Source organism: Rousettus aegyptiacus, unplaced genomic scaffold (assembly GCF_014176215.1).
Source record: "Rousettus aegyptiacus isolate mRouAeg1 unplaced genomic scaffold, mRouAeg1.p scaffold_m13_p_4, whole genome shotgun sequence".
In the NCBI taxonomy this organism is placed as follows: domain Eukaryota; kingdom Metazoa; phylum Chordata; class Mammalia; order Chiroptera; family Pteropodidae; genus Rousettus; species Rousettus aegyptiacus.
Genome location: NW_023416307.1, coordinates 101,461,979 through 101,488,435, shown reverse-complemented (window position 1 = coordinate 101,488,435; position 26,457 = coordinate 101,461,979). Strand labels below are relative to the sequence as shown.

At 35.7% G+C, this 26,457-nt stretch overlaps 1 protein-coding gene across 6 annotated transcripts in view; it reads left to right on the top strand.

Annotated features, from left to right (window-relative positions):
- Positions 1–26,457, top strand: part of MITF (melanocyte inducing transcription factor) — a 208,591-nt gene that overhangs the window by 175,338 nt on the left and 6,796 nt on the right. For 4 of the 6 annotated variants that reach the window (XM_036219867.1, XM_036219869.1, XM_036219868.1 and 1 more), the window contains 7 exons: positions 2,891–3,118; positions 4,161–4,244; positions 6,352–6,447; positions 13,799–13,916; positions 16,199–16,273; positions 21,488–21,563; positions 24,909–25,056. In XM_036219867.1, the coding sequence (XP_036075760.1) occupies positions 2,891–3,118; positions 4,161–4,244; positions 6,352–6,447; positions 13,799–13,916; positions 16,199–16,273; positions 21,488–21,563; positions 24,909–25,056 (825 nt within the window). The remainder of the gene's footprint in view (positions 1–2,890; positions 3,119–4,160; positions 4,245–6,351; positions 6,448–13,798; positions 13,917–16,198; positions 16,274–21,487; positions 21,564–24,908; positions 25,057–26,457) is intronic. The other 2 variants (XM_036219870.1, XM_016141502.2) reach the window with 1 other exon arrangement.

Below are 26,457 nucleotides of genomic sequence, written 5' to 3'. Positions count from 1 at the left end.
GTCATTTTTTAATCTGGGAGATTTCACTTAAAAAATAACTTCAGATTGATAGCTAAATTGAAAAAGTGGAAGATCTGGCCATATTGGACTGATATTCTCATATCACCACAATCAGCTGCAGCTTTATCAGCTGTTTTCTTTTAGATGAAACATTCATCCTTTAGTTTGCCACAGACCTCACTAATCCCTATTACCTCATAGCTCATGAACCTCATTTATGTTACCTGTTTCAGGTGTTTGGATCAGAAATAGCTGTAAATGTTCTGAGGGAATCTGTTCTCAGTTTAATTGAAAACTAAAAAGACCCTGACAGTCAAAAGGCAAAATACATTCCACTCTGATTACCCCAACCTGAATATAGTAAAGACCTCACTGGCAGTGCTAAATAGAGAACAAGTGGCTTCTTTTTCTTACTAAAGCATAAAATTCTGATTCATTAAAGAATAAGGTTCTGCCAGTGAATTAACATTTATTTTTAAATGTGCAGGCTTTTCTTTTTTAAGTGTAATAGTGAAATGAGCACTTTACACTCATTGCCCTCATTTTATGTTTATTTTAGTAATGTCTACTGTCCTCATTATTATCGTGTCTGGACCCTTTATCAAACTTAAAATGTCTCTGTGAACCTCTGTATGCATGTTAGATCAGTTATTTGAAACAATTTGAGACTGTCAACCTAAAGGACTTCAGTATCCTGGGCATTTGAAAAGACTTATTAAGCTTCAAATTTTTTGTAGAAAGTATCTCCCATTTCAACAGTGAATATTAACCATTATCATCATTTTAAATATGTATTTGTTTGCCTTTTTTCTTCCTTTGTGCAAGACTATATAAGTATCATAAAGCTGGAAATCATATCTATGTGTTCATAATGTATATTCTGTGCTTTCTTTGTACCGTGTTTAGCACATAATAGTAAATAACGGAATGAAAAATGAGTAAATATATAAGTGCATCAGTTGTGTATATGATAACTCTTGTTCTTCTCTAGCCCCAAGAATGATACTAAAATATTTTTGGTAAAAGTTTTCATGCTTTCTAATTTGAGGGTTAAATTGAGGTGATATTTATTCCATTTAAATATATATTCACTTAAATATACATCCAGCGTGAGTGTGTATGTGTGTGTGCATTTTTTCTGCTTTATTTAGGATAGCTACTCTTCTTCCAGATGTGAGATCAATAGGAAAGTTACATATCTATCCAGCTAAGAATAAGATGTACATTGAGACCAGGATGCAAGATGAGCCTGATGAACTTGGAAGTTTAGCACAGAGAGTCCTCCATACTAAAAGACAGTCTTCCTGTAGTTGTAAGTGGCAGAGTTATTCGGCTGTTAGAAAAATCTCATGTGTAACAGCAGCTTTTAGGCAATTTCTTCTCCAAAGGGGGCATTAGTTCTTAACCTATTGCTGAAAGAGAAATACCATTGTCTATTAATACTACTGGAACTAAAGATGAATAGTGAATCGGCCTTGATCTGACAGTGAGTTTGACTTTGATAGCTCATCACTTAAAAAGGTTCTTTTATATTTATGAAAAAAAGCATGACGTCAAGCCAGGGGGGAAATTGATATCAATATTTAAGACCAAATTTGTAGGGTTTCCAAAAAAAAAAAAAAAAAAAGCCCCTTGTGCGAATGGTTTTTTTTACATGCATAACTAATTAGCTTAGGTTATTATAAGCAGGGCTGCTGTGATAAAGTTTCCGGTGGTGTCTCGGGATACCTTGTTTATAGTGCCTTCTCTGTGCCAGTCAGTCTGCAAATCGGAATTACAGAAAGTAGAGGGAGTGACTAGTCTACAGTTTCTCGTTGGATTGGGGCCACCTAAAACGTTGTTATGCTGGAAATGCTAGAATATAATCACTATCAGGTGAGCTTTATTCTTATTCCTATTCAGTCTCTGAAATATAATGCAATAAATTGAGTAATTCACCTTTTCATGTTATTGTAATAGACACACTATTTTCAATAAGAACAGTTTTACTAGTCTAATGCTGTTTGTTTGATGCCATATGAAGTAATTCAATGTAGTTTTGAACTAAGTAAATATTAGTAGGATTTTTTTCCCCTGGTGCATGCCTGTGCTTTCTCCATCAGCTTCTGTACCTAGCTCATAAGATTAAATTGTGATTATCAAGGAAAAGTGACTTTAAGTTAAGTATCATTGATTTTAAAAAAGCATTTCTAATTCTGTATTAATGTTTATAAGAAATAAGAAAGGAGGAAAAAATAGCCTGGTAGCTTAATATTCACACATTTAAAAGCACATACATTCAAGTCTTATGCTTTTGAAAAAAAACTGCTTCATATAGAATTGCTTTTTATGTTGCATTCAAGATCTTAATTAAAATGTTAAATAATCATGTCCAGATGAAAGTGGGAGGAATTAATCCACAGCTAATTGGTAGAATCATCAGAATGTTTGTTTATTTTCTACAACCGTTTTACAGTTGTTTCTTAAGTTTTATTTTTTAAACAAAAAGCTGTTCTGTTTGCCAAGGAAAGTGAAATAAGTTGAGTTCTATTCCTTCTAGATTACAGTTTTTGATCTTAATAAACCCTTTCAGGTGCGTTGTGGAAATTTGTGCCCTACAGATAGTTGCAAAATTTTAGTTATCAGAAGAAGGGCACAAGGCTTAAAAGAGATGTACTGCTAATTAGCAGGGAAATAAAACAGGGCAAAAGTATTACCCCAAATCCTAAGAGTTAGACTTTAAACTTCAGTAATATCAAAATCCATTAGCACAGTACCTGGTACATAACAGGGGCTTAATCATTAATTCTGTTGGTGGACTGGCAAGTCTCATGTTTGTGCCTTAAAGATGAGCTGTCCGAAACTCACAAATAACAGCGCTGTCTTCTCTTCCCTCCGTGGCTATGTTCAGGTGCAGACCCACCTCGAAAACCCCACCAAGTACCACATACAGCAAGCCCAAAGGCAGCAGGTAAAGCAGTACCTTTCTACCACTTTAGCAAATAAACATGCCAACCAAGTCCTGAGCTTGCCATGTCCAAACCAGCCTGGCGATCATGTCATGCCACCAGTGCCGGGGAGCAGCGCACCCAACAGCCCCATGGCTATGCTTACACTTAACTCCAACTGTGAAAAAGAGGTAATTCATGTCTCCTCCCCTCTCCTGTTTTCTTACACTAAATGACTGTCTGTTGGATATTATTCCCGCACTTGACTATGGACTCTAGTCTGTCCGTGTGGCCACATTCACTGGCCTGTGTCTCACATTCTCCAGCATGGCCGTCACCCTCCAGCCTCTTCTCAGCATCACTGGGTTATTGGGTTATAGCACACAGCGGGAGACCTGGCCCACTCTGAGTGGAACGTGGAGGCGAGGACACTTTCTCTCCCATCCTGTTTCTCCTGCATTAGCTGAGTGTTCTCTTCTCTTCAATGCCTTTCCATTTACAAAGCAGTGAAAATTCAGAGAGAGGAGAAGGGAAGGTGGAAAAGGAAAAGCAAAAATAGAAAAGGTGTGGGACAGGCGGTTTAGAAGTTCCGCTTGTGAATGTCTGGAATATTATTTTTATTTCTCTCTGAGTTGTAAAAAAAAAAGTACAGAATGTGCATGGATGGATTTGAATAGTAGAGCACATGAGAATTTAACAGAAAAACAAAGGTTTAATTGTTAGATAAGTTCAGTTTTATAATAAAATTGCTGCTGCCTGTTAAATCTGCTTTTGTAAAGGCTGGATTGGAGACAAGACTCAGACACACCTCAAGCTAATTGTTGCATCAAAATTTAATGCATAGATATACCTGAGAGGAGAGTTGTGATTAAATGCCTGTTATTTCTAAATTATGAGATGATGAGCCTCATTTTAATGGAGTTCTACTGTACTCTGAAATGTTTATGTGATTTCAGAGGTGACTTTTCTGAAGTTTGGTTCATTTTAATTTCTGAAGGGATAAATTCTTTTTACCTATGCCCAAAACAACTGTCTTTTCTCTGTCCGTATTTGTCATCTATCAAGCTGATTTGATGGAAGTTCTTTCTTCATTATTTCGTTTCTCAGTCAGATTCCACTTTATTTGAAAGATTAGTTCATCTTGTTGCTGCACCATCAGCCTCCTGTGAACATGTCATTAAAAAGTCATTTGCAAATCTAAGTCATGGGCTGATTTTGCTTGTGTTTTTGCAGGGATTTTATAAATTTGAAGAACAAAACAGGGCGGAGAGCGAATGCCCAACAATGAACACGCACTCACGAGCATCATGCATGCAGGTACTGAATGACTCGGTGCCCAAGGATGTAACACTTTGTAATGAGAATCTATGTTTGTGGCTAATCTACCTTCCTGATGAATTAAGGGTACCCACTCATCAATTTTTTTTTAAGATAGAAAGCTATGACAGAGCCATTGTCTTCATAGTGTCTCATGATGAAATAATACTAGGGAAAGTAAATGCATTTTTCATTAAGTTGTTTTAATTCATTAAATAGTATTTAAAATACATAAAGTTTAGTAAACAAAATCAAAAAGCTGTACTTCATTTAGATGCCATCATCAGTGTATGTTATGCAAATGTGTAGGGTAGCAACTTTGATAGACTATTTGTAAAACCAAAATATGTGTATAATCTATATATTATTTTATAAGATGGAATCTCATGGAACATACATTCTGACACTTTATTAATTTAATAATATTTCATGGATATTTCCCCAAGTACTTAGAGGTTCTTGTATGACATCCTATTTAATGGATATATAAATTATGCTACATTTATTTGTTAATATACTTATGTATATTTAAAAATGTGAGTTAGATGTATAAGAGAAATAATAAGCCATAAAAATCCTCTTTTTTTTTTGCTTTCTCTATTTTTTGTTATCAACTTGCATTACTTTTTTATAAGAAAAAAAATTATTTTAAAAATTCTATAACACTAATTCAGTAATTTTATTTCACTAAAAATAAAATTAAAAATATACAAAGAAAGGTTGTTCATAAGCCCCTTAGCACATTAGTCTGTTTACTGGCTCATTTAGAAAATTATCTTTTAAAAACAAAACAAATAAAACTAATGTATGTTGAAATGGAACTTAATAAACCATGTACTGGCAGTTATTCAAAACTGACCTCTAGTTATTCTTCTCAGAGACCACACATAATGCTCCTTTTTTTAATGTTTACTGTATTCCTGCACTAAGAGCACTTCATATGATTTATCCTGAAATCTCATAAGAATGCAGTAAGGCAATGAGTATTATTAACCTTATGTTACAGATTGGCCTCATGAAGCTTTTAAAGATTGGGGCTTTGCTTCTAATACAGAAAGTGTGAGATTGAGGGTTCCAACAAGCCCCATGATGTTAGAGCCTGTCCTCTTTAATTGGAAGTGGCAAAAAGAAAAAAAAATACACAAAGGAGCATGCCTCTGAGTTCTGAGATTTCATTGTGTGCTTATGAAGCACTCTAGATATAGGTGTGTGTGATACACCCGTGCACACACACACAGCAACTAGTTTGGATACATAAGGTGTTTACGAACAAATGTTTTCACATACTTTGCAACTGCTGCAATGCACATGTAATCACTGTTGTTTGTGATCATAACTAATGTTTTGGTACTTTAGGAATAAAATTGATCTAGTGGGAATGTCAGCTCCACGAACATAATGATAACCTCGTCCTGGTGTAGTCCTTGGGGAGTACCAAGCACACTGGCAGCTCTACAGGAGAAACTTACTTTTTAAGTCACTGTAAGATCAGTGCAGGGCCAGCCAGTGGCCTGAGAACCACAGTGCCCCTACACGCCTCTATGGGAGCAAAGGGCTGAAATACCATGTGTGTTTTCCTATTCCAAGGAGGGTCTAGGAAGGGGATGGGATATAGTCTTTAGAGAAAAAAGATGTCAGCTGTCATTCAAGATGAGGTTTCCTGGTTCATCTTTCCTATTGAGAACAGGCAGTTTACCATAGCAGCTGAGAACATGGTTCAAATTGTGGCTCTAAACCTTCTTTGATGTGTGACTTTGAGCTAGTTGCTTCTTGTTTATCTCACCTGGAAAATAGATATAATAGTACCTACCCTGTTTGGGTTATTGTCAGGGGTAAATAACTTAGCCCACAAAAAGCCCTGAGCACAGTGTGTGACACCTGTGAATCGCTTACTAGAAGCTGGTTGTAAATGTCATCCTTATCATCTGTTAGTATTAACTAATGGCCTTGGATAATTTTCATATTTTGGGAGGAAGAGCGCAGTTACTTCTTAGAATCTAACTAAAGAGCATTATTACTTTGGGTAAGAAGAAACCCAAGATCTCTTCTCAGGTTGCTTTGCACAGTTTTTGCTTATATTTCTCTTCAATTGACCTTTTTCCTGCAGATGGATGATGTTATCGATGACATCATTAGCCTAGAATCAAGTTATAATGAAGAAATCCTGAGCTTGATGGACCCTGCCTTGCAAATGGCAAATACGGTATTAATGACTTTTTTTTAAGACAATTTTGAGCTACTTCCAGTGTTCTCTCTCTTTTCCTGAACTTTATCTTTGCAAGTGATTCATTGAGAAATTTATAATAATAAAACAGATAATTATTTCAGGATCACAAATAAGTGACTTGAACATCAGGAATTAAGTATTTCTCAGGAGATTATAAAGCTCTGTACTCCCTGTATAGTTCAAGTCTACTTTCAGTAGGACGTTAGGCCTTCCAGTTCCCCCTGACATCCAACGCCAGCTTGTAGTACACTGCTACCAAGGGAAACACTATGGATGATACTGTGTACAACAGTTATCTAGTTAGCCTGAAAAACTAATGCATTTTTTAAAGGCAGTACCTTATTAGTCACAGGTAATAAAGGGATAGTCGAGTTACTCTTATTCAACAGCAAAATTTATTCCAAGTTTAGTTAGTAGACCAATAGAAATATTTGTTCTTCTATGTTACTTCTCTCTATAATTTGGAGCCTTGCCTGTATTGTTTATTTCACCTCTTACATTTGTGTCTTATGATACTGTTTTGCTGAAGTCTTATTGCAGATTTTATTTAGCCCTTGCAGTAATTCTTTGAGTCCAGTTGGGGTGGTATCATTGCCCTTAGTCTTAGTAGATTAGGAAAGGTTAGCTATTGTTGCACAAGATTACATGATTTGGATGTGTCAAAGTCAAGACTCCTCCTCAATAGGTCTTTGAATGCATAGCCAATCCTTTTCTGTGTTCCATGAGAGCAATGTCATGAAACTATCCTAATCTTTAATAAGTAGTGTTTAGAAGACACTTCCAAAGGGGTGAAGGGAAGTCATTGTTTAATGGGTATAGAGTTTCAGATTTGTAAGATGAAAAAGTTTTGGAGATTCGTTTCACAATAATGTGAATATACTTAACTTTGAACTATACACTTAAAAATTGTTATGATGGTCAATTTTACATTATGTGTGTGTGTGTGTGTATGCACACACACACACACACACACACACACACGGGTTTTTTTTAACCATGATAAAAATTTTTTTTAAAGACTCAATTCTTATAATAACTCTCTTGGTCAGAGAACATGATAACCCTTAATTATTTACATCTAAATTATTAGTAAACTAAATTTTTATAGTTAGTATTTTCTTTTGTTTTCCACCTTGATCCAGTTCTTTAAGTTCACTTACTTGAAGTCTGGAGGAGTGAGGACTCCTCATAAAACCTCAAAGCCTCTTCTAGAATCTTTGTCAGCTTCCTATTCATTTAAATTCATCTCCTGGTTTTGAAAGAATTAAATGTTCTGCCATCCTGACAAATATTTCCATGTCAAACTCTCCCCACCCTCTTTGAGCCTTTGGTTTGTTTCTCTGGAACCATGCTTCTTCCAATTTTGTGCCTCCTGTGAGGCAGACTGTACTTGCCCACAGTCAAAATCCTAGGACAAACATGAGCAAAACACTTGGGGGAGCTTGCCCTAGGGAATTTATAAATATACCCAAAGACATGGGTATACTTGTAATGTTTTCAGTGCCTTAGCAGTGTTAATTAGCAGTGGCGCAGGCATCCCAGAAGAACTTTGCTAATGAATGTGGTCACTTTGCCAGTGGTGTCTAGTGGGCACACTCAGGAGAACTGTAGAATGGATATGATTTAAAAAAAAATCATTGCTTTTGTTTTTCTCCAATGATGGAGACCTTTAAAGTCATCAGAGCCAACCTAGTCCTCGCTCATTGCATTACATTCCTCCTGTATATCCTCTGTACCCCTTCCAAAAAAAAAAAAAAAAAGAAATCAGGCATCTAGCTTCTTAAAAGCCTCCAAAGAAGGATATACACTAACTCACAAGAGAAGCAGTAAAGCATAATGGTTAGGAGTTGGAGATTTGTGACCAGACCTGGGTTCAAATCCTAAGTCTGACATTTATGGTGTGACATTGCATGTTACTTATCTTCTTAAGTCCTAAATTTCCGAATCCGCAAAATGGGACTGATAATTGTCCTACCTCAACAGTATCTAAATTATTAAGTGTAATTTATTATAATAACAAATAATCGTGATAGTATTTTATTCAGGGCTATTGAGTACCTACCTATGTGTCCAGCTCTATGATAGAATAACATCATACTTAATAGTCCAGGTATTCCCCACAGTGAGTCTCTCTATGAATTCCAGACATGGTTCCCAGTTTGCCTTATGGAGAACTTTTCCCCATGATGACGCTTCTGAAGATTGCTGACATGACCCCATTTGCTTTTCTCCTTTAGACTGAATACATATGTCTCCTCAGTCAATCTCATTCCTTTATTATCTAATTGCTCCTGAACTCAATTTAAGATTGATTTAGCATTTATTAAATGCCTAATATGTGACCAGCACTGGGCAAGATGCTGTGGATACAGATGAGTAAGTTGTGCTTCCAGTTCTCGTAGGGCTCACCAGTCTGAAAGTGGGAGACTACAGAGACCTTGAATGGAGAAGGATAAATCAGGAGCATGGAGGCTATCTCAAGGGAATTCTCAAATAGGAAAGATCCTCTGTGCAGAGTTGAATTAATTCCCAGCCAGGAGAGGAGTAGTAACCTGTAGCCACCCTCAGAAGTCACAGACTTTGTCCCCATGTCCATTTCTCTTCTATATTAATACCTTGGTAAAGGCTAAAAGTGGCCCCATTAGAGCCTATGAGAAAACTATTTTAGCATTTTGCTCTTGGGAAAGACAGCATAACATAGAGGTTAGGGACACAGACTCTGAGCCACACATCTGAATTCAACACATACTCTTGAGTGAGTTACTTGACCTTAATGCCTCACTTTCCTAGTCTGGCAAATGGGGAGAATAGCATCTAAACAATATAATCCATGTGAGAATTATAAGCGTTAATCTACAAAAAAAATAACATTTAGAACAGTCCCGGCCCTGATCTGCTCTCACTAAATATTAATTACTAGCTCTTATTATGATATATTTGTGTTTTGGTTGTCAGAATTAAATAACAAAGCTATTACATCTTACTAACACTTAATAAAATTTTTTTCTGCAGTAAAATTTAAACAATGTTTCTCATGTTAGGCATTTTTCCTTTTTATTTGATTCTTTGAAATGCTTTGTTTCAAGTTAACTTTTAAAAAAAAAAGTGGCAGGAACACTTAGAAAGGAAACTATCCTAAGGGAATCGGAGTCTAGAAATAACTATTCTAAGAACACAAGGGCCCTCTTGTAGCATCACAAACAAAGAATAAAAGTCCCAGTTTACTTGTGCTAACAGTACCCAATTGATATTCAAAGAAGGGGACTATCCAAAGAAAAAAACATAATAACATTTTACAATGATGATTTACTTGGAAAAATATTCATTTTGGTGTAGCATAACACTGAAAAACTCAATTCAGAGCAAGTTTGGGGAGCACACCCAAATGTGTCTGCCTTCTCTATTTATCTGGATTTACACTGTGGCTTTCATCTGTTCATTGTGTAACTTTTTGCTGGAAGTGAAATCTTGTCCATCAGGTTAACATGCTGGATAAAAACCCAGCAAAGATACAACATATCCATGTTAATAGAAGATGCCTCTCTTCTTCTTTAGCTCCATAGGTATTATTTTGACCTAGTTAAAATGTTTACTATGTTTATGAGGGAATTTTTTAACCAAGAAGGGGAACCACAGAATTCTTTCTTAAGTATGCATGGCCAGGAGACTAATTTTTAATTTCTAATTTTTTAGAAAGCCATATCATTTTAATCAACTTTCCTTTTAGTGGCTTTGACAAATAACTGCTATTAATACAAAGAATATAAGCAACCATTTAGGGCAGGGTCTCTTGGCCTTGGCACTGTTAACTTTTGAGATGGATAATTCTTTGCTGTGGACAGCTGCCCTGTCCATTGTAGGATGTTTAGCTGCATCCATGGCCTCCATCCACTAGGTGCCAGTAGCACCCTCTCTGCCTCCCAGTTGTGATAACCAAAAATGTCTCCAGATATTGATAAATGTCCTCTTGAGGGACAAAAATCACCCCTAGTTGAGAAGCAGATCTCTTGATTCCTGTGTTTAGCTTTGCATTGCAGTCTGGTAAAATTGGTGTAATAGTCTATGTGATACTTGGTAATTAACACGGCAGGTGGTTTTGTGGAGCAGAGTGAAAATTAGCTTGACTATCCAACCTATAGACCGGGAATACAGAACTTTCTGGAAAATTAAATTACTAAACAGCAACTTATTGATAGCTTAAGTGGAGGGTACTGTTTTACCTATTTTATCTTATTTTATTCTTACAAAACCCATGAGCTGAGAGATATGATTGCCACTTTTCAAAGGGGGACACCACACCTCAGACAGGTTTAAGGCACACAGTAGGTCAGTGACAGAGGCAGGCTTTTACTCAGGCATCTGACTCCTAAACCCACTCTGTAAATCACTGCACTATTAATTTATAAATTTGAGTATCCACACTTGGCTAGTGTGCAATGAGATTTTTAATTGCTCAGGTCTAGTTAGAAATTAATTGAAAACTGCAGTTTCTAATTGATTAATATCATCAGCAGGTCGATGCTGACCCCCAAATACTGCTATAAACATGGGACATGAACATCTTACCAAAAACCTCTGTTCAGACAGCTACAACAGTGGCTTTTCTTTCTGTAAAACCAGTAATATAACTTATACAAAGTCCTTGTCTAACTCTATGCCTGGCACAATGTAGGTACCCACAACATTCAGTTTTCTCCAGCAAATTAGTCTGGCAGGCTCTATGCTGACAACTCTTAATTGGCAAATATTGGAAAGCAGCCTAAGTGGAAAATTTTTTACAGGACTAGATAGAGGGTTATAAGCTGCTTTTTTTTTTTTTTTTTGACTAGAAGTAATGATGTCTGACCTTAGTGAACAAGATAAGGCATCTTGTTATAGAGATTTTAAGTCCTCTTCCTTCTTGGTGGGCACTGTCAATTCATACCAATCACAGCCATCTTCTCTTAAGTTTTTAGCCCCCTCTCAATTCATTTCTCTCTGGGTTTTCCCCAATCTGCTCACTGCTTCCCCCACCCTGTGTGTTCCTCTGTTTTTTTTTTTTTTTTATCTCTCTCCCCTCTGCCTATGTGTGACTCTCTCTTCCTGTGTCCACCTCAACCCTGTGTCTGTCTCTCTTATTCCCAGTTTTTAACATGCTCTTATTCTTTCTCTTCTTTCCTCTCTTCCTCCGTCTCTCCCTGTCTGTCTGTCTCTTTGTCTCTCTGTATGTATGTGTGTGTCTCTCTTTCTGTGATTCTACATTTATTAAGTATATTCATACATATACTTTCCCTTTAGAATATAGTTAGAAAATATATTCCTTTCCTGGAGAAGCTTATCATTAGATGTCTGTTCAATGTAGATCCATTGATGACTTAGAGGGGTTTTTTTAAAGCTGGCTAAACTTATCAGTTGCCTGTTATTTTTCTCTAACAAATCATCATAATTAATCAATTGCATGTTTAGCTTGCAATTTGCATTTGAAAATATGATATATATGATTTATATTTCTAGAGCTATGGGATTAATTTTTTTTTAGCTCGTTGTATTGAATTTTGAAGTCACATTCTTGGTTTATTAATATCCAATAGTTCTCTCAAAATCTGAAACTTTGAAAAATAGGAGGATAAATCTTTGGAATCTACAGAGGTTATGAGATGTCATAGCAGCTTTAAAATTTTGACCCTCTGAAAATTTATAGTGCTGTATTGAGACATTTTAACATTTTTCCCTCTGCTCTGTTGAGTTGGACAAGGATAAAACTGAATACACACAGGACAAGGTTGATCCTAAGAAGGTGACCTATTTCAAATAAAATAATTTAGTGAAATGACAGCTAATAATCCAAGACTCCTCCCCCCCCTTTTTTAAATCAATTTCTTAGCTAGAAGGCCTTGAAATGTGGTTCAGGGGCATTTTAAATGATCACAATGCATTGTTTGTATGCATCTGTGTAGTGGGAAACTTGTATTACATTTCATATACTTAATATTAATCTTGCCTTCAAAAAGGAACAGAAGACTGAGTGGGAAAGGGAGAGATGTGCTCTATTGGTCTGTCTCTCCTCCTGCCCCAACCTAGTCATATCATAACAAGTGTAACATTAACCTGTCAGAAAGAATCTTTTTCTGTCTACAGCCCTCTCTCATCTCTTTAGCTAAAGGTTTAGTTTGTATTTATTTAGAACCCATGATAAAAATAGATAGCTGATGGCTACCAGTGAGAAGAAACACATTTGATTCTACCTTTATTTTGTGAGATATTTTCATCTGTATGTAGAATGAAAAGTTGAATATTGCAGTACAATTTACTGAATACCTCTCAGTCACTAAATATTTTGATTACATTTAAATGCTATCCTAATTTACTTTTCTCACATGTAGAGTACAATTCAGAATGTGTAATCAAGGAGGGGAAGGGCTAAATGATATACAGTCTTACCTGGTATAGTTATAGGAATGGAATTAAACTGAAAATGGAAAGTTTCTGAGGCAGAAGAGATCACTTAACTATGTCCCTGTAGTTAATATTTAGAACTTTATTTCAGGGAGTGAGAAGAAACGTCTGGGACCTGTTATGTCTACAAAAATGGGCACATCAAACTCTTGCCATAAACTAGTTACAGGGAAATGCATATACAACAAAAGGAAGTCAATGCTAGGAAAAAATAATTTCACAACTTTAAAATATTCAATTAAGAACTACAGAATAACACTCCTAAGCTAGTTTGAGAAAGCTAAAATACTTTTTTTTTTCTAAGTATAAATTTTTGTTTTATTAAAGTCAGTGAGCTCCCTCTTGTGGCTTTGTGGAAGATTTCAGTTTCAAGGAAATAGCTTTTCTTTAACAATAAGAAAGCATTTCTTTTTCAATAAGAAAACACTTTTCATTGCTTTTCCTTATAAAAGAAAGTAAGAGAGAGAGAAAAGGAAGAAAATTGGCTTTGCTGAAGAACTCGATTTGGTGAAGACGTCATGCCGTGTAGAACCCTATCTTATAATAATAGCCAGCATTTACTGAACATCTGCTGTATGCTACTAGTTGTGCTAGAAAGTGAGTTTGCCATGTTATCCACTGTCTCCAAGCTCAGAATAAACCTATAAGCTAGGTAGTAAAGCTATTCGTGAGTGTGAGATTCTCCATCCTTTCCTCTTGCAAAGGCAGCTAGCTAAGGAGACCATATAACTATGAGTGAATGAAAAGATAAACATTTCATATTTTCTAATTTTAAAGAATGATTTTATATCAGACAATTTATTTTAAATAAAGTCTGGAATAGGATATGAGTTTTAGCTGAATAACTTAGGAATTGTTCAATAATTCATTTCCATTGTTTTTCTCTCCCTAGTTACCTGTCTCTGGAAACTTGATTGACCTTTATGGCAATCAAGGACTGCCACCCCCAGGCCTCACCATCAGCAACTCTTGTCCAGCCAACCTTCCCAACATAAAAAGGGAGCTTACAGGTAAATACCTAGTCTAGGTGCCGCTTACTAGCTATTTTCTGTTAATTTTCTAATAAAGTTGTCAAAATAGTGACCTCCAGACTATTTCCAACTCACAGGCATACTTTTTCTTAAGTCTAGGCAGTGTTTAAAATATTGGGAAATATTTTATGATGGAGGATTTATACTTGAAAAACCTGATTTTCAATATTTGCGATACTGGGAATCAGGGCTGCCATTACTCCATGGCACAATTACGTGGGACACCCATCATTGTATCTGTAACTGCTGTCCACTTTGGGGTTGTGGCAGCAGACAACACTTTCAACTATAAAATGTCTCCACCCAGTCAGTGTTTATGTTACTTGCCAAGGCCCCTAGAGGCTTTGAGTCTGAGAATCCTGGTCTGAATCTTCCTTTGACAGACATTTAAGTCCACCATTGGGATAGGGTAAGAATATAGCTCTTATATCTTCAGATGCCTGCTATTATTTTTGCTATATTGGGTGCAAAAGATTTATTCTACAGAGTAAAAAATAAATTATAAAATAGAGCAGTGTTGTTTGTTCTTGAGGCAAGCGTGAAATTACCTATTTTGCCATTTCATTTAATGTTTTAGAGAAAGCATTTGGCCATTAAAACATGATGAAACTATATTAGAGCTGGCATTCCACCATGCTGAATTTTATGGTCCTCACCTTATCCCCCATTTTATTATCTGGTCCTTGCATCCTGCAGGATTGTGAACAGACTGAGAATATAGAATGTAAATATAGTACAAAAACTTCCTGTCTTGTTCAAGGATGTCTTTTAAAAAAACTTTTTTTTTAGAAAATTGTTGCAGGACAAAGACAAAAATATTATTGATTTTGGTTAAGGTAAATAATTAATATCAAAAACTATCAAAAGCCAACAAACAAGCAGGTACCCTGAAGTACCATGATGTCTTAGGAAATACTGCTAAATGAGATCTATATTAAATAATGATAAAATATGGTTAGAGTGACATGAATAAAGTTCTTACTGCTTGAGTGCAAAGTGGAGTTTTGAATTATGTATATGATTGTTTCTTTGAAAACAACAGAGGTAAAGTGTCAGGAGTGGGAAAAATGATTAAAGGGAGTATAAATTTTTTTTTTTTTTTTAAGCAGGTATAATGGACAACACATTTCTAGAGTCACTGGTCTCTTACAAAGTGACCAATCAACCAGGACAAGGGCAACATGATAGGAAAAGGAGAAAATGGTTCTCACCACTGATAGCTCAAGAGGTAGCATGGTGCTACCAAAAGCTTAAGAGTTAGTAGATCTGACCTAAAGGGGTGGAGAGGATGGATTGTTTTTATTAAGTCCAGTTTTCCCATCTGTGTTAGGGTTCAGTCAGGAAGCAGAAACCACACAGTGATTTGAACAGGGAAAGTTTAAAATAAAGATTCGTTAACCCTGTACAGGCAATTAGCTACTAAGAGTGATTAAATACTAAAGAGTGCCCTGAGGCTGCAGGGGAGTTCCCAAACTTGGGAGAGAACCTTCCTTCCCAGGACCAAGAGTCTAACCTCATTGGGGAGGATGTGGTTACAGCCAACTAGATGGCAAAGAGGTTCACTGGGTAGCCTTGACCAGAGCTGGTCCACAGTTGGTGAGCTGGGGATGACAAGCATGGGGTGGGAATAGCAAGCTGAAAACAAAAAATAAAAAGAAACAAACATAAATATTAAAATATTAAATTGGAAATATGTAAATAAAAGCCTGTAACACTTCTATGTGAAGAAAAGGTAGAAAATGATTTGGATTGACCTTACCAATTGAAATAATTCAGCCTATGAATTATGTATATGTAAAATGCATATAATAATACACATATAATTAATATATAGAGATATATATACTTCACTGTCTTTAAGTTTTCATGTTCGTGTGTTACAAAGGCATCAAAGAAAGAGCAAAAAGTTCTGTTGCCTGAAAAGAAAGTTTGACTCCTGGTAATACAGTATCAACAACAAATTTCCATAGTTTTCTAGTTTTTTGTTGTTGTTGTTCATACCTCTATGTTTATAGTGTGTCAGACATACTTGTTACTGGTCTTTTACCATTTTGTAGCAGCCAAGTTTTTGCATTTATTTGTTATATATTGCTATTGAAAAAATGCAAGTTTTTTAAAAGTCATAACTTTAAAAACCCTAGTTTTATTTACAATCAAGTCAGATAAGTATCCATATGTTTAGAAAATGAGATGTTTTGTCATTTACATTATTGTGTGCCTTGAACATTTCCAGTTTCTAATTACTTCATTCACGTGCACAGCGTGTATTTTTCCCACAGAGTCTGAAGCAAGAGCTTTGGCTAAAGAGAGGCAAAAAAAGGACAATCACAACTTGAGTAAGTTGGTTTTATGTTTATGATATTTGATATTGGAATCGATGTTCCCCTTTATATCAAAATTTTTTTCAAAAATTTTAGAGGGAAATTGCTTTCTATAGCTGTTAAAAGTACATTTTATGGAAGAAAATTGTTTTTCAGAGAAACCAAGATATATATTGTTTCCCATATTTTATCTAAGATCAAATTGAATTTTTTTTTTCAGTATCCTAAAGACTATTTATTTTTCTTATTTATAGTAATGGTTTTTTCTCCATGTATGTGTGTGTGTGAGAGGGAGACTTGATCCCCAACTACCCAGTTATAAGTGTTGCTCACACTGGAACTTATTAACAAAAGGAGATTTTGGGATCACCCTCTCCCATGATATTTGAAAGAAAAAAAACGAAATATCTGGGGAGGAATTAATCAATAGATGAGATAGCCTCCCAAATTTCTGACTTTACCTATGATTTTAAAAAAAGATTTTTAAACATTTAAAATTATTTTTATGTGTTTAATTTACTCTTGATCAAATCTTTAGGTTATTCCTATAAAAACTTAAGATTTTTGTTTTATAAAATATAACAGAGGCTACGCAGTTAAACAAAAAAGGAATTGGGCTTAGAGGTGGGATATAGTTTGCATGACCTCTTGTCCTCCTTTTTCTAAATTGATTTTTAAGAATATAACTTATGTATAAACTTTGCCATTACAAAAATGCTAGATTAAGGCCAGAGTTCTCCTCTGTTCATAAGAGTAATCTTTTTTATTTTACAATTTGCTGTTCATCTTCCCAACCTCTTTTCATGTATTTAAGAATACACACACATACACGTGTACACAGAGAATAAAAATCCTTGTTTTGTATAGGACTTAACACAAACAGTATCATATTGTCCATGTTTGTTGCCGCTAGCTTTTTTACTTAGCAGTGGGTCCTGAAGGCCTTTTGCTGTTGATAATCTGCATCTACCTTTTTAAAACTATTGTATAGTATTCCACAGTATGACTATATGATGTTTTGCAATCTACCTACTGCTATGTATTTATGTTGTTTCCAGTTTTATAAACAATGCCACAGTGAACATTTGCATATATGTCTCTGTGCATGGGGAATTTGTTTCTCCAGGTTAGGTACTGGGAGATGGAATTGCTGGGTCCCAGAGGGGGCGATTTTTTTCTTTTAACAGACACTGCGCTTCTCAGTTTCCATTTCAGTTGTGAGATGCTTTCTTAATCTCTCACCCAAAAGATTTGGATTAATATTTCTAAAGTTTCCTCTAGCTTCTAAGTAATTTTACTCTTAGATAGTTCTCCTTTTCAAATACCTTAGAAATAAGATAATTAGGTATTATCCAAATCTTGTCAAAACAATATTCACCTTTACTTAGGCACCTAATCTCTCAAACTCATGGTTGTCAGTAAAGTGTAAATACGATTAGCTCAAATCTGAGGGCTATAAAACTATCCTAAAAATCTCACTAACCATTAGAAATTAATACTCAAAGTGAAATTGCCTGTTGGCACAGCTCTTCTTTTTCTAGGAATTTATCTTAAAAGTACGCTTGCCAAAATGCACAAAAGTACACATCCACTTATTCACTCATAACTGTTTTTACTGAGCCCCCCTTATGTGTGAGGCACTTTTCTGCAGAAGCGAACCAGGCAGACAGATTTCCCATTTGAGTCAGGGGCAGACAGAGTAGATGAACAAACAAATACATTAAGGTGGTTCTTTTCAGCATAAAGTATTATAATAGAAATAAAATGTACTGGCAAAAATGTTTATTATACCATTGAAAAAGGAGAACTTGGGAATACTCTTAATATTCATCAGTAGAGGATTTGTAAATAAATTATGGTACATCCACGTAAGGTATGCTTAGTGGTTTTTAAGAATGGAGTCAGTCTGTTTCACCTAACTTAGACGATTTCTACAATATGTTACTGAGTGACAAGCAAATAGTAGGATAATATGTATAATATCCCATTATGTAAAAAGAACATACCATATAGGGATGTGTGTGTGTGTGTGTGTGTGTGTGTGTGTGTGTGTTTATGTGGATGTGTGTGTAGGAGGCAGAGAAGATCTAGGAGTCACCCTCATTAACTATTTCCTTAGGCATATATAGGTGTTCGATTGTGTAAAGAGGTGTCTTTTTCTTTACCTTTATACACTTTCATGTATTTTTCAATTTTTTACATGCTTATATCACTTTTAAATTAAAAAAATAATTGGACGGAAGGCAGTGAATTAAAAATAAAATGTGATGTATCTAAATGTTCACAGTGAGAGATGTGAACAATATGCTGGTAATAAAAGATCGGATGCAGAGTCATTTTTAGTATTATTCTACTGTAACCGTATCATTCTTTATTTAATACATGAGTTACCGAGGGCCTGTTATGTGCTAGGCTCATGTGGGTGCTTGGACTGCGTCAGTGAACAAGGATACATATTACATACATACATAAAATATGCAGACATTAGATAATAGAAAATTCTATGAATGAATGGGTGAATGAATGGGTGAATGAATGAATTATGTGGATATCAGATGGTGAAAGTTTTATGAGACAAAGTGCAGCCACGAGGGTAGAGTGTGAGGATGGGCTTTGGGTTGGCGATTCAGATTTAAATAAAGTGGTCAGGGAAGGTTCTTAGTTCAATTTGAGTCTCCATCTGAGAGAGATGAGAGCAGAGCCATTCAAATGTTTGAGGGAAGAGTATTCCAGGCAGAGAAATAGCATTATAAAGTCCTAAAGTGGGGAGTGTGTCTGACTTAGTTGAGAATAGCAAGAAGCTCATGGAGTTAAAGAAGGAACACAGATGAGTCACAATAGAAGATATGGTCGGATAGGAGAGGAATAGAAAATGAAGTCAGAGGGATGAGAGCCCACCAGATGCTAGTAGGATGCCTTGAGGACTTGACTTCTGCCTAGGTGAGATGGGAAGTGATTGCAGAGTTTTCAGCAAAGGAATGGCATGCTCTGAATTATATTTTAACAGGATCCCTCTGGCTAGATAGACTAAAGTGGATAGGGAGCAGTGAGCATGGCTGAAACACAGATTCCAGTTAATAGGATCACAATAATGCAGGCAAGAAACGAGGGTGGCTCCTATCAGGTAGTAGTGGAGGGTGGAAATGGACAGATTCTGGAAATATTTTGTAAGTAGAACCAATGGATTTTGATGATGGATTACATGTGGGATATGGGAAGAACAGAAGTACAGAATTGATTCTAAGGTTCTCGCCTAAACAGCTGTAAGGATGGAATTATATTAAGTGAGGGGGGAGGCCTGTAAGTATAGCCATTTGAGTGGGAAAGATCATGAGCTCATGTGTGGAGTGTTGGGCCTCCCATTAGACATCCATATGGAGGCACATAGCAGTCAGATGTATGAGTCTGGAATTCTGGGTAGTTGTCTGGGCTGGAGGTATAAGTATGATATATAAGTATCAGTTTGTATATGATATTTGAAACCATGAGACTAAATGAGATCACCAGGAAGTGAATGTGGATCAAGAGTCCCAAAAACTATGTCTTGGGTGTCACATGTTTATTTTTAGAGTGTAAAAATAATCACCAAGGATATATAAGACACTTAACAGTGCTCGTATCTGGATCATAGGGGATCTTTATTTCACTTTATATGTTTCAATTTGGAAAAAGTAAGAAAACGTCATGCTTCAGAGTTTGGAAGAGGTTTGCCAGAAGATCAAAGATCCAAAAATTTCTTCTTCAGAACCATTGATTATCACTTACTATTTCTGCTTTAATAAAAGTCTAATAAGACAGTAATACATAGTTGATTTAATCATAGAATTAATCACTCCGCTTAAAAAATGCAACATATATTGAGAAAACAGTGAATAATATTATCTGTCTATGTGGGTCAAATATAAATATGTATTAGGATATACAAAATAACAATAATAAAAGTGCATTAGGTTATGATATGTTTAAAGTAAAATATTAACATCTTTAATTCAATGTACTAGACCATAAGTTATTTGGAATTTATTTGCCAGACTACAAGCAAATTAGAAACATTTATTGACTCATGTTTTGCTATTTCACCCTCCCCTAAAAAGGTGATAATTTAGTTGAACATACCACTGGATTTATAAGATGGGGATGCTGTTAGGACGTGTGGCATAGTTAAAGATGCTGGACTTAACTTGTAGGGCTCTGGTACCCAGTACTGTACCCACTCATCACATCTGCCTATCAAGCACTTGCATTGTGGCTTATCCAAATTGTGATGTACTGCACATGTAAAATATACACTGGATTTCAAACACTTAATAGAGAAAGGAGAATGTAAATACTGAATCTGTAAATTTTTATACTGGTTACATATTAAAATGACAATATTGTCGATTATTGGATTTAATAAAATATTAAAGTGAATTTCACCTCTTTTTACTTTTTAATGTGGCTACTGGAAAATTTAAAATTACATTTGTAACCTGCATTCCGTTTCTATTGGGCAGCACCAGGCTAGAACAGGCAGGGGTGTTTGTATGGCCTGTGGGCCAAGAATGCTTTTTATACTTTTAAAAGGTTTTAAAAAATCAAAACAATAATATTTTGGAATATGTGAAAATTATATAAAATCCAAATTTTTGCAACTAATATTTTTTGTAGTGGACTGGCACTCCGCAAAACAAAAAAAAAAGAAAAAGAAAAAAGAAAAATTGTGCCCAGTTAATATTATCACATTTTGACTTTTATCAATAAATAATTTGTGAAAATCTGTTTTTTCTCTTGTTATGTAAGTACCCACATAATAGCCTCAGTTTTTGCCATTTAGCCTGCAAAACCAGAAGTACTCACCATTTGACCCTTTGCAGAGAGTTTGCCACCCCTGGTCTGGAGGATCAGGGTTGAGTTCAGGCCTTTCCCATGTATTACTGGGTGTCTTGAAATCTAAATATGTCTAAAGCGGTTTTGCCATTTGTAACTGAGGATAGTAACTCCAATTTCAGGGTTGTTAGAAGGTCCAATGAGAAACTGGATATCTCAGAGCTTTGTTAATGATAAAAGGTAGCTCATTTTTAAAAGTGTTTTAATCTCAGTATCAAAACTATGGTAAAAACAGAGAAATGTAGGTTCAGGTTTACATGGTTCTGACCTGTGAAGTTAATACATGCATGCCTTTAATGAGATACAGTAACGCGAATGTGGTGCTGTTACTAATAGTTCCTCTGTGCTCTTTTCTTGAAGTTGAACGAAGAAGAAGATTTAACATAAATGACCGCATTAAAGAACTAGGTACTTTGATTCCCAAGTCAAATGATCCGTGAGTACAATTGCGTGTTAATCTGCATCATATATTTTTTTCATACCTTAATGTTTTTTCGTGTGTTGCAAAAAGTGTGCAGTTGTAAAAACTGGTGTAAAGAAGTACCCCCTCTCTCTTTGGTTTCATTCCTAAACACTTCTTATACCTGTCTTTTGGTTAGTCTCATCAAACTAAAATTTCAAGAGAAATAAACTGAAATGTACAGAAGGGTGATTGGACATGTTTATTAGCTTTAGGTGTGAGGAGGTAGCTTTCTGAAATCTCAGAATCCTTGGCAAATAAACACTAAGCTGCTAAAAAATAAAATTATTTTAATGGTTTATATAGGACAGAGATTTTAGTAGCTGTTAAAGAAAGATTTGTTGACTGTTCTTCAACTCATACAATATCTCCAGGTACTGAGAGCTGACGTTGGAGACTTCAAGTTTAATAATATCAGTCAATTGTTTTCTGTTTTTGTTTTGTTTTGTTTTGTTTTGTTTTTGAAAGCTTGCATGTTCTTTGTATGTTTTACCCTTCTAGAAAAAAAGTAATTTTTAATCTTTTTCTAAGTATGGGTCAGCTAATAGAGATTTCAGCTTTCAGTCTCTCTCCCCTCCCCCTTTCAGAGATAACAGTTGTAAAGATAATTTTCCTGCTAGCAACATCAGCAAATAGGACAAAAAATACACAATTTTTATCCATTAGAAATTGGCCCATTTAAAGGAAGGAGTAGAGGATCTATATATTTTAATGGTTCCCACAGGCCTTCTATGAAATTAGCTTGTGAATATGACCTTTTAGCTACCTAATAAAATGTAAAGATGAAATCAAGCATTATTCATGCAAGGCTTATTAAATTTGCTATTCACATTATTGTCAGGGAATTTGTGACAAAATAAAATAAAACCATTGCCCATCGTAAGGTGGCCCTGATGAATGTTCATGCACAATTTCCATCATCAACATTTTGCTTTCCCGGGTTTTTCAAGGAAAGCCATTTTGAAACTCAAAACATTCAAATTCTCAGTTCTGCAGCACAAATTTATCCTACTTAGGGGCTGTGACCTTCATTTCCTCTAGTCAGTCTTGCATGATAGTTGAAATTGAATTCCCGTTTTCCTGTCCTTTATCAGCTTTCACTTTTTAGCATATTCTTTTAAACTGTAGCATGTGAATCTCTTTAGGAACATATTAGAAAATTATGGGCCTGGAGCTAATGCTTCTATTTGCATATCTTCTTTCACCATTGTATCAGAATACTTATATGTTTATAATCTTAACTGATAATGATCTTTAATCGCAGGCATTGTTTTAATATAAAATGAACTGTAATCTGTGACGGGAGTTTTCCCATACCAGGTTTCTAAAACAGACTTTGGGGCTGCTGTAGAGATACAATCCAGCCGATCAGTGCCTCAGCCCCATATTTCCTCCCTCCCTTGAGCAAATGTGCCTTTATTGATTTATATATTAGAGATCTATATACGCTTCTGTGTGGGGAAAAAACAAACAAACAAACAAAAAACGGTCTTTCTCACTACCAAAAAGAAAAAGAAAAAGTTTTAAAAAAACTTTTTTTTTTTTTTTTTTAAGCCCAGAAGCATAATTAATTGGTTGGGTCTCCTAAGGAAGCAAAACACAACATAATTTGTTGAAATGTCACTTCTTAAAAACTGAGTAGCTATGTACATATTTCAGTAACTGGTTTCTAACCTTACTGGTTGCATTAAGACACCTTTCATTATAGTTACGTTTCCCTCTGGCTTCTAAAGTTTCTCTTTCTTTGATCTTAGCTCTGAACAATAAGCAAGTTGGCTCTGTGCTCAGTCTGAATATCTGAGGACACCTCCTGGGTTGCCATCTTTAGTGCTCAGACCCCAGGGATCAACCCCCAGGAACTCTACCAGGGCTGTAACTCTGCCTCCCATAGGAGAACTTCTGTTTTGTTCTGTGCCTAACCCATATGAGGATCAATTACTTGGTGGTTTGTGTTAATGGCCTTCCATTCACACATCCCACCTGATACTTCCGATCTGCTTTTACTAGCTATAGATTATGGTTTAGGAGGTTTTCCATACATTAAATTGTTTTTGTTTTCTTCATTATCACTATCATTATCATCATGAGTATTATCTGTTAAAGGGCTCACATTAATTTAAAGGGCCACAGAAATATTACATAATTATAATTACATTCTTAATTATTTTTCTGGAGTGCTCTAAATTTTTCAGCTCACTTTTATCTACATTTTAATGGCATTTTAAATTTTCTCATATATAAATACCTTAGTGGTATGGTGATTAAAAACAGAGGCACTGACCTCAGGCTCCCTGGGTTTGAATTCCAAAATAGGCCCTTACTAAATGTCTGACCTTGGGGAAGACACTTAAGTTCTTGTGTTTCATTTTTCTCATCTCTTAAGAAAAAGGAAGAGGTTCAGAAAATTTATACTTAGTCTAGTTGTTTCGAGGACTCAGTCACATAAGAGGAAGAATGAAATGGTGGTTTAGGGCATGGAGTCTGGAGCCAGATTATCTAGGCTTCCTGGCTGCGTGACCTCAGGCAAATTACTTAACCTCTTCGTGCCTCAGTTTCCCAGTCTGTAAAATGAGGATATCAGTACCTACCCACTGAGGTTGTTATGATTAAATGAGCTTTAAGATACTTTTTAAAGTACCTGGTACATAGTAAATGCCAGGTATTTAAACATTTTTAATATTTAAAAATAGCTATTATATTTTATTAAGCCCTTAAGTGTTTGCTCCATTATTTGAGTTGCATTCTAAACTTTTCACTGCATATTTATATAAAGTGCTTCATTTGATCCCAATAACACATGCATGAGGCTGCTCTTATAAATGTAGTATCAGTATTTTATAGATGAGGAAATGAAGACAGAAGTTAGATAACCTGCCCATGAAAATTCATGATGAAATCCGAGGATGCCACTTTTATGCCACATACAATCAAGTAGTGAGAACTCACAGAATTTTTTTTTTTTAACCACAGTTTACCCTGTCTGTCTGAGTTAAGTTTATAGTCCTAGGAAGCTATACTTGTTTAATATAGTGTTAAGAATATTGACTTTGCAATCTACAGACCTAAATTTAAGTCCTGACTTCACCTTATAGTAGCTCCGTGATATAGGGCAAGTTGGATAGTCTCTGTTTCAATTCAAGCACAATGTCCCATATAAGAAGAGGGTGGACAGTGTCCAGCACGTGGCAAGAACTCACTGAAAGATAGCTATTTTCAACTTAAATTGTAATCACATCCTTAGAAGCTGCATGCTCTGAGTATTGAATTTTCATTGAGCCTCGAATCATACAAAAAGTCTCTTTCCTTCCATTTTCATCACAGAGACATGCGCTGGAACAAAGGAACCATTTTAAAAGCTTCTGTGGACTATATCCGAAAGTTGCAACGAGAACAACAACGCGCAAAAGAACTTGAAAACCGGCAGAAGAAACTGGAGCACGCCAACCGGCATCTGTTGCTCAGAATACAGGTACATGACATGGGTTGTGTAAAGTTTACTGTGTGTTACTGACTTTAAGATGGGAAAAGAAATGATATAATGAGCCACAAGGGAGTTGGCTTACATGATTCTAATACAGTTGATACTAATTATTTGTGAATTCCCTGTCTTAATTTGCCTACTTTACAAATTTATTTGTAACCCCAGATCAATGTTTGTGGCACTTTCTTGGTCATTCTTGGACATGTGCAGAGCAGCAAACTTGAGTTGCTTGACGCACTTGTTCTCAGTTAAGGTTGAACAAGGCAATGTTCTGCCTTCTTGTTTCAGCTCATACTATCAACAAGTGTCCTTTTTGCATCTAATTAGTGCCATGTTTTTCACATTTTTGTGTTTTTTTGTGGGTGATTTTGTGTTGTTTAGTGTTCTTAAGCACAAGAAGGCTGTGATATGTCTTATGGAGATAACTGTCATTCAGACATGAGTTGTACTTTTGGCTATGAGTTCAATGTTAATAAATCAACATTGTATATTAAATAAGATGTCTTTAAACAGAAACACACATGAAACAAGGATATTTGATGAAAATGTGACCAGAGGCTCACAGGAACCTAATTCTGTATTTCCTCTAGGAGCAGTGGTTCATTGTTCACTAATTCAGTGTTTACAGTGACTTTAAGAAACATAACTATCTTAGTGCATTTGTGCTACTATAACAAAAATACCATAGATTGGTGGCTTACACAACAAACATATGTTTCTCACAGTTCTGGAGGCTTGGAAGTCTAAGATTAAGGTGCCAGCAGATTTGGTGGGTGGAGGGCCTGCTTCTTAATTCAGTAAAAACCATCTTCTTGCTGTTACCTCACGTGGTGGAATAGGCACGGGAGCTTTTGGGGTGTTTTTTACAAGGGCACCAATGCCATTCATGAGGGCTCCACCCTCATGACCTAAGCATCTCCCAAAGCCCCATCTCCAGATACCATCACAATGGAGAATTGAGTTTCAACATATAAATTGGGGTGGGAAGTGGGGGAGGGCATGAACATTCAGTTCATAGCAATAATTACTTTGAATGATGAGAATTGACTGTAGTTGTTAAATACAAAGACGCCTTAGTATTGCGGGGAGGGGTGCAGTCCATGGTAAAAGCCCATGTTTATAGGTAACTTAGCGACACCTAGAAGATCTTATCATCAAGATATAAATTTAAGAAATAGTTCAGAGAGTAAAATTATACCATATGTATCTTTAACTTTTACTATATAGTCTTGAAGGAAGATTTACTAATTTTATATTATGTGGAACTCACCTGTCATTTAGGGAGTGTATGTACCAGGGTAAGCATGGAATGGGGGAATCCCTCTTTAGTATCAGCTTGCTTTTCTTAGGCACTCAGCCTCTTATGCTGAGTGTAAAGACACAGCTGCC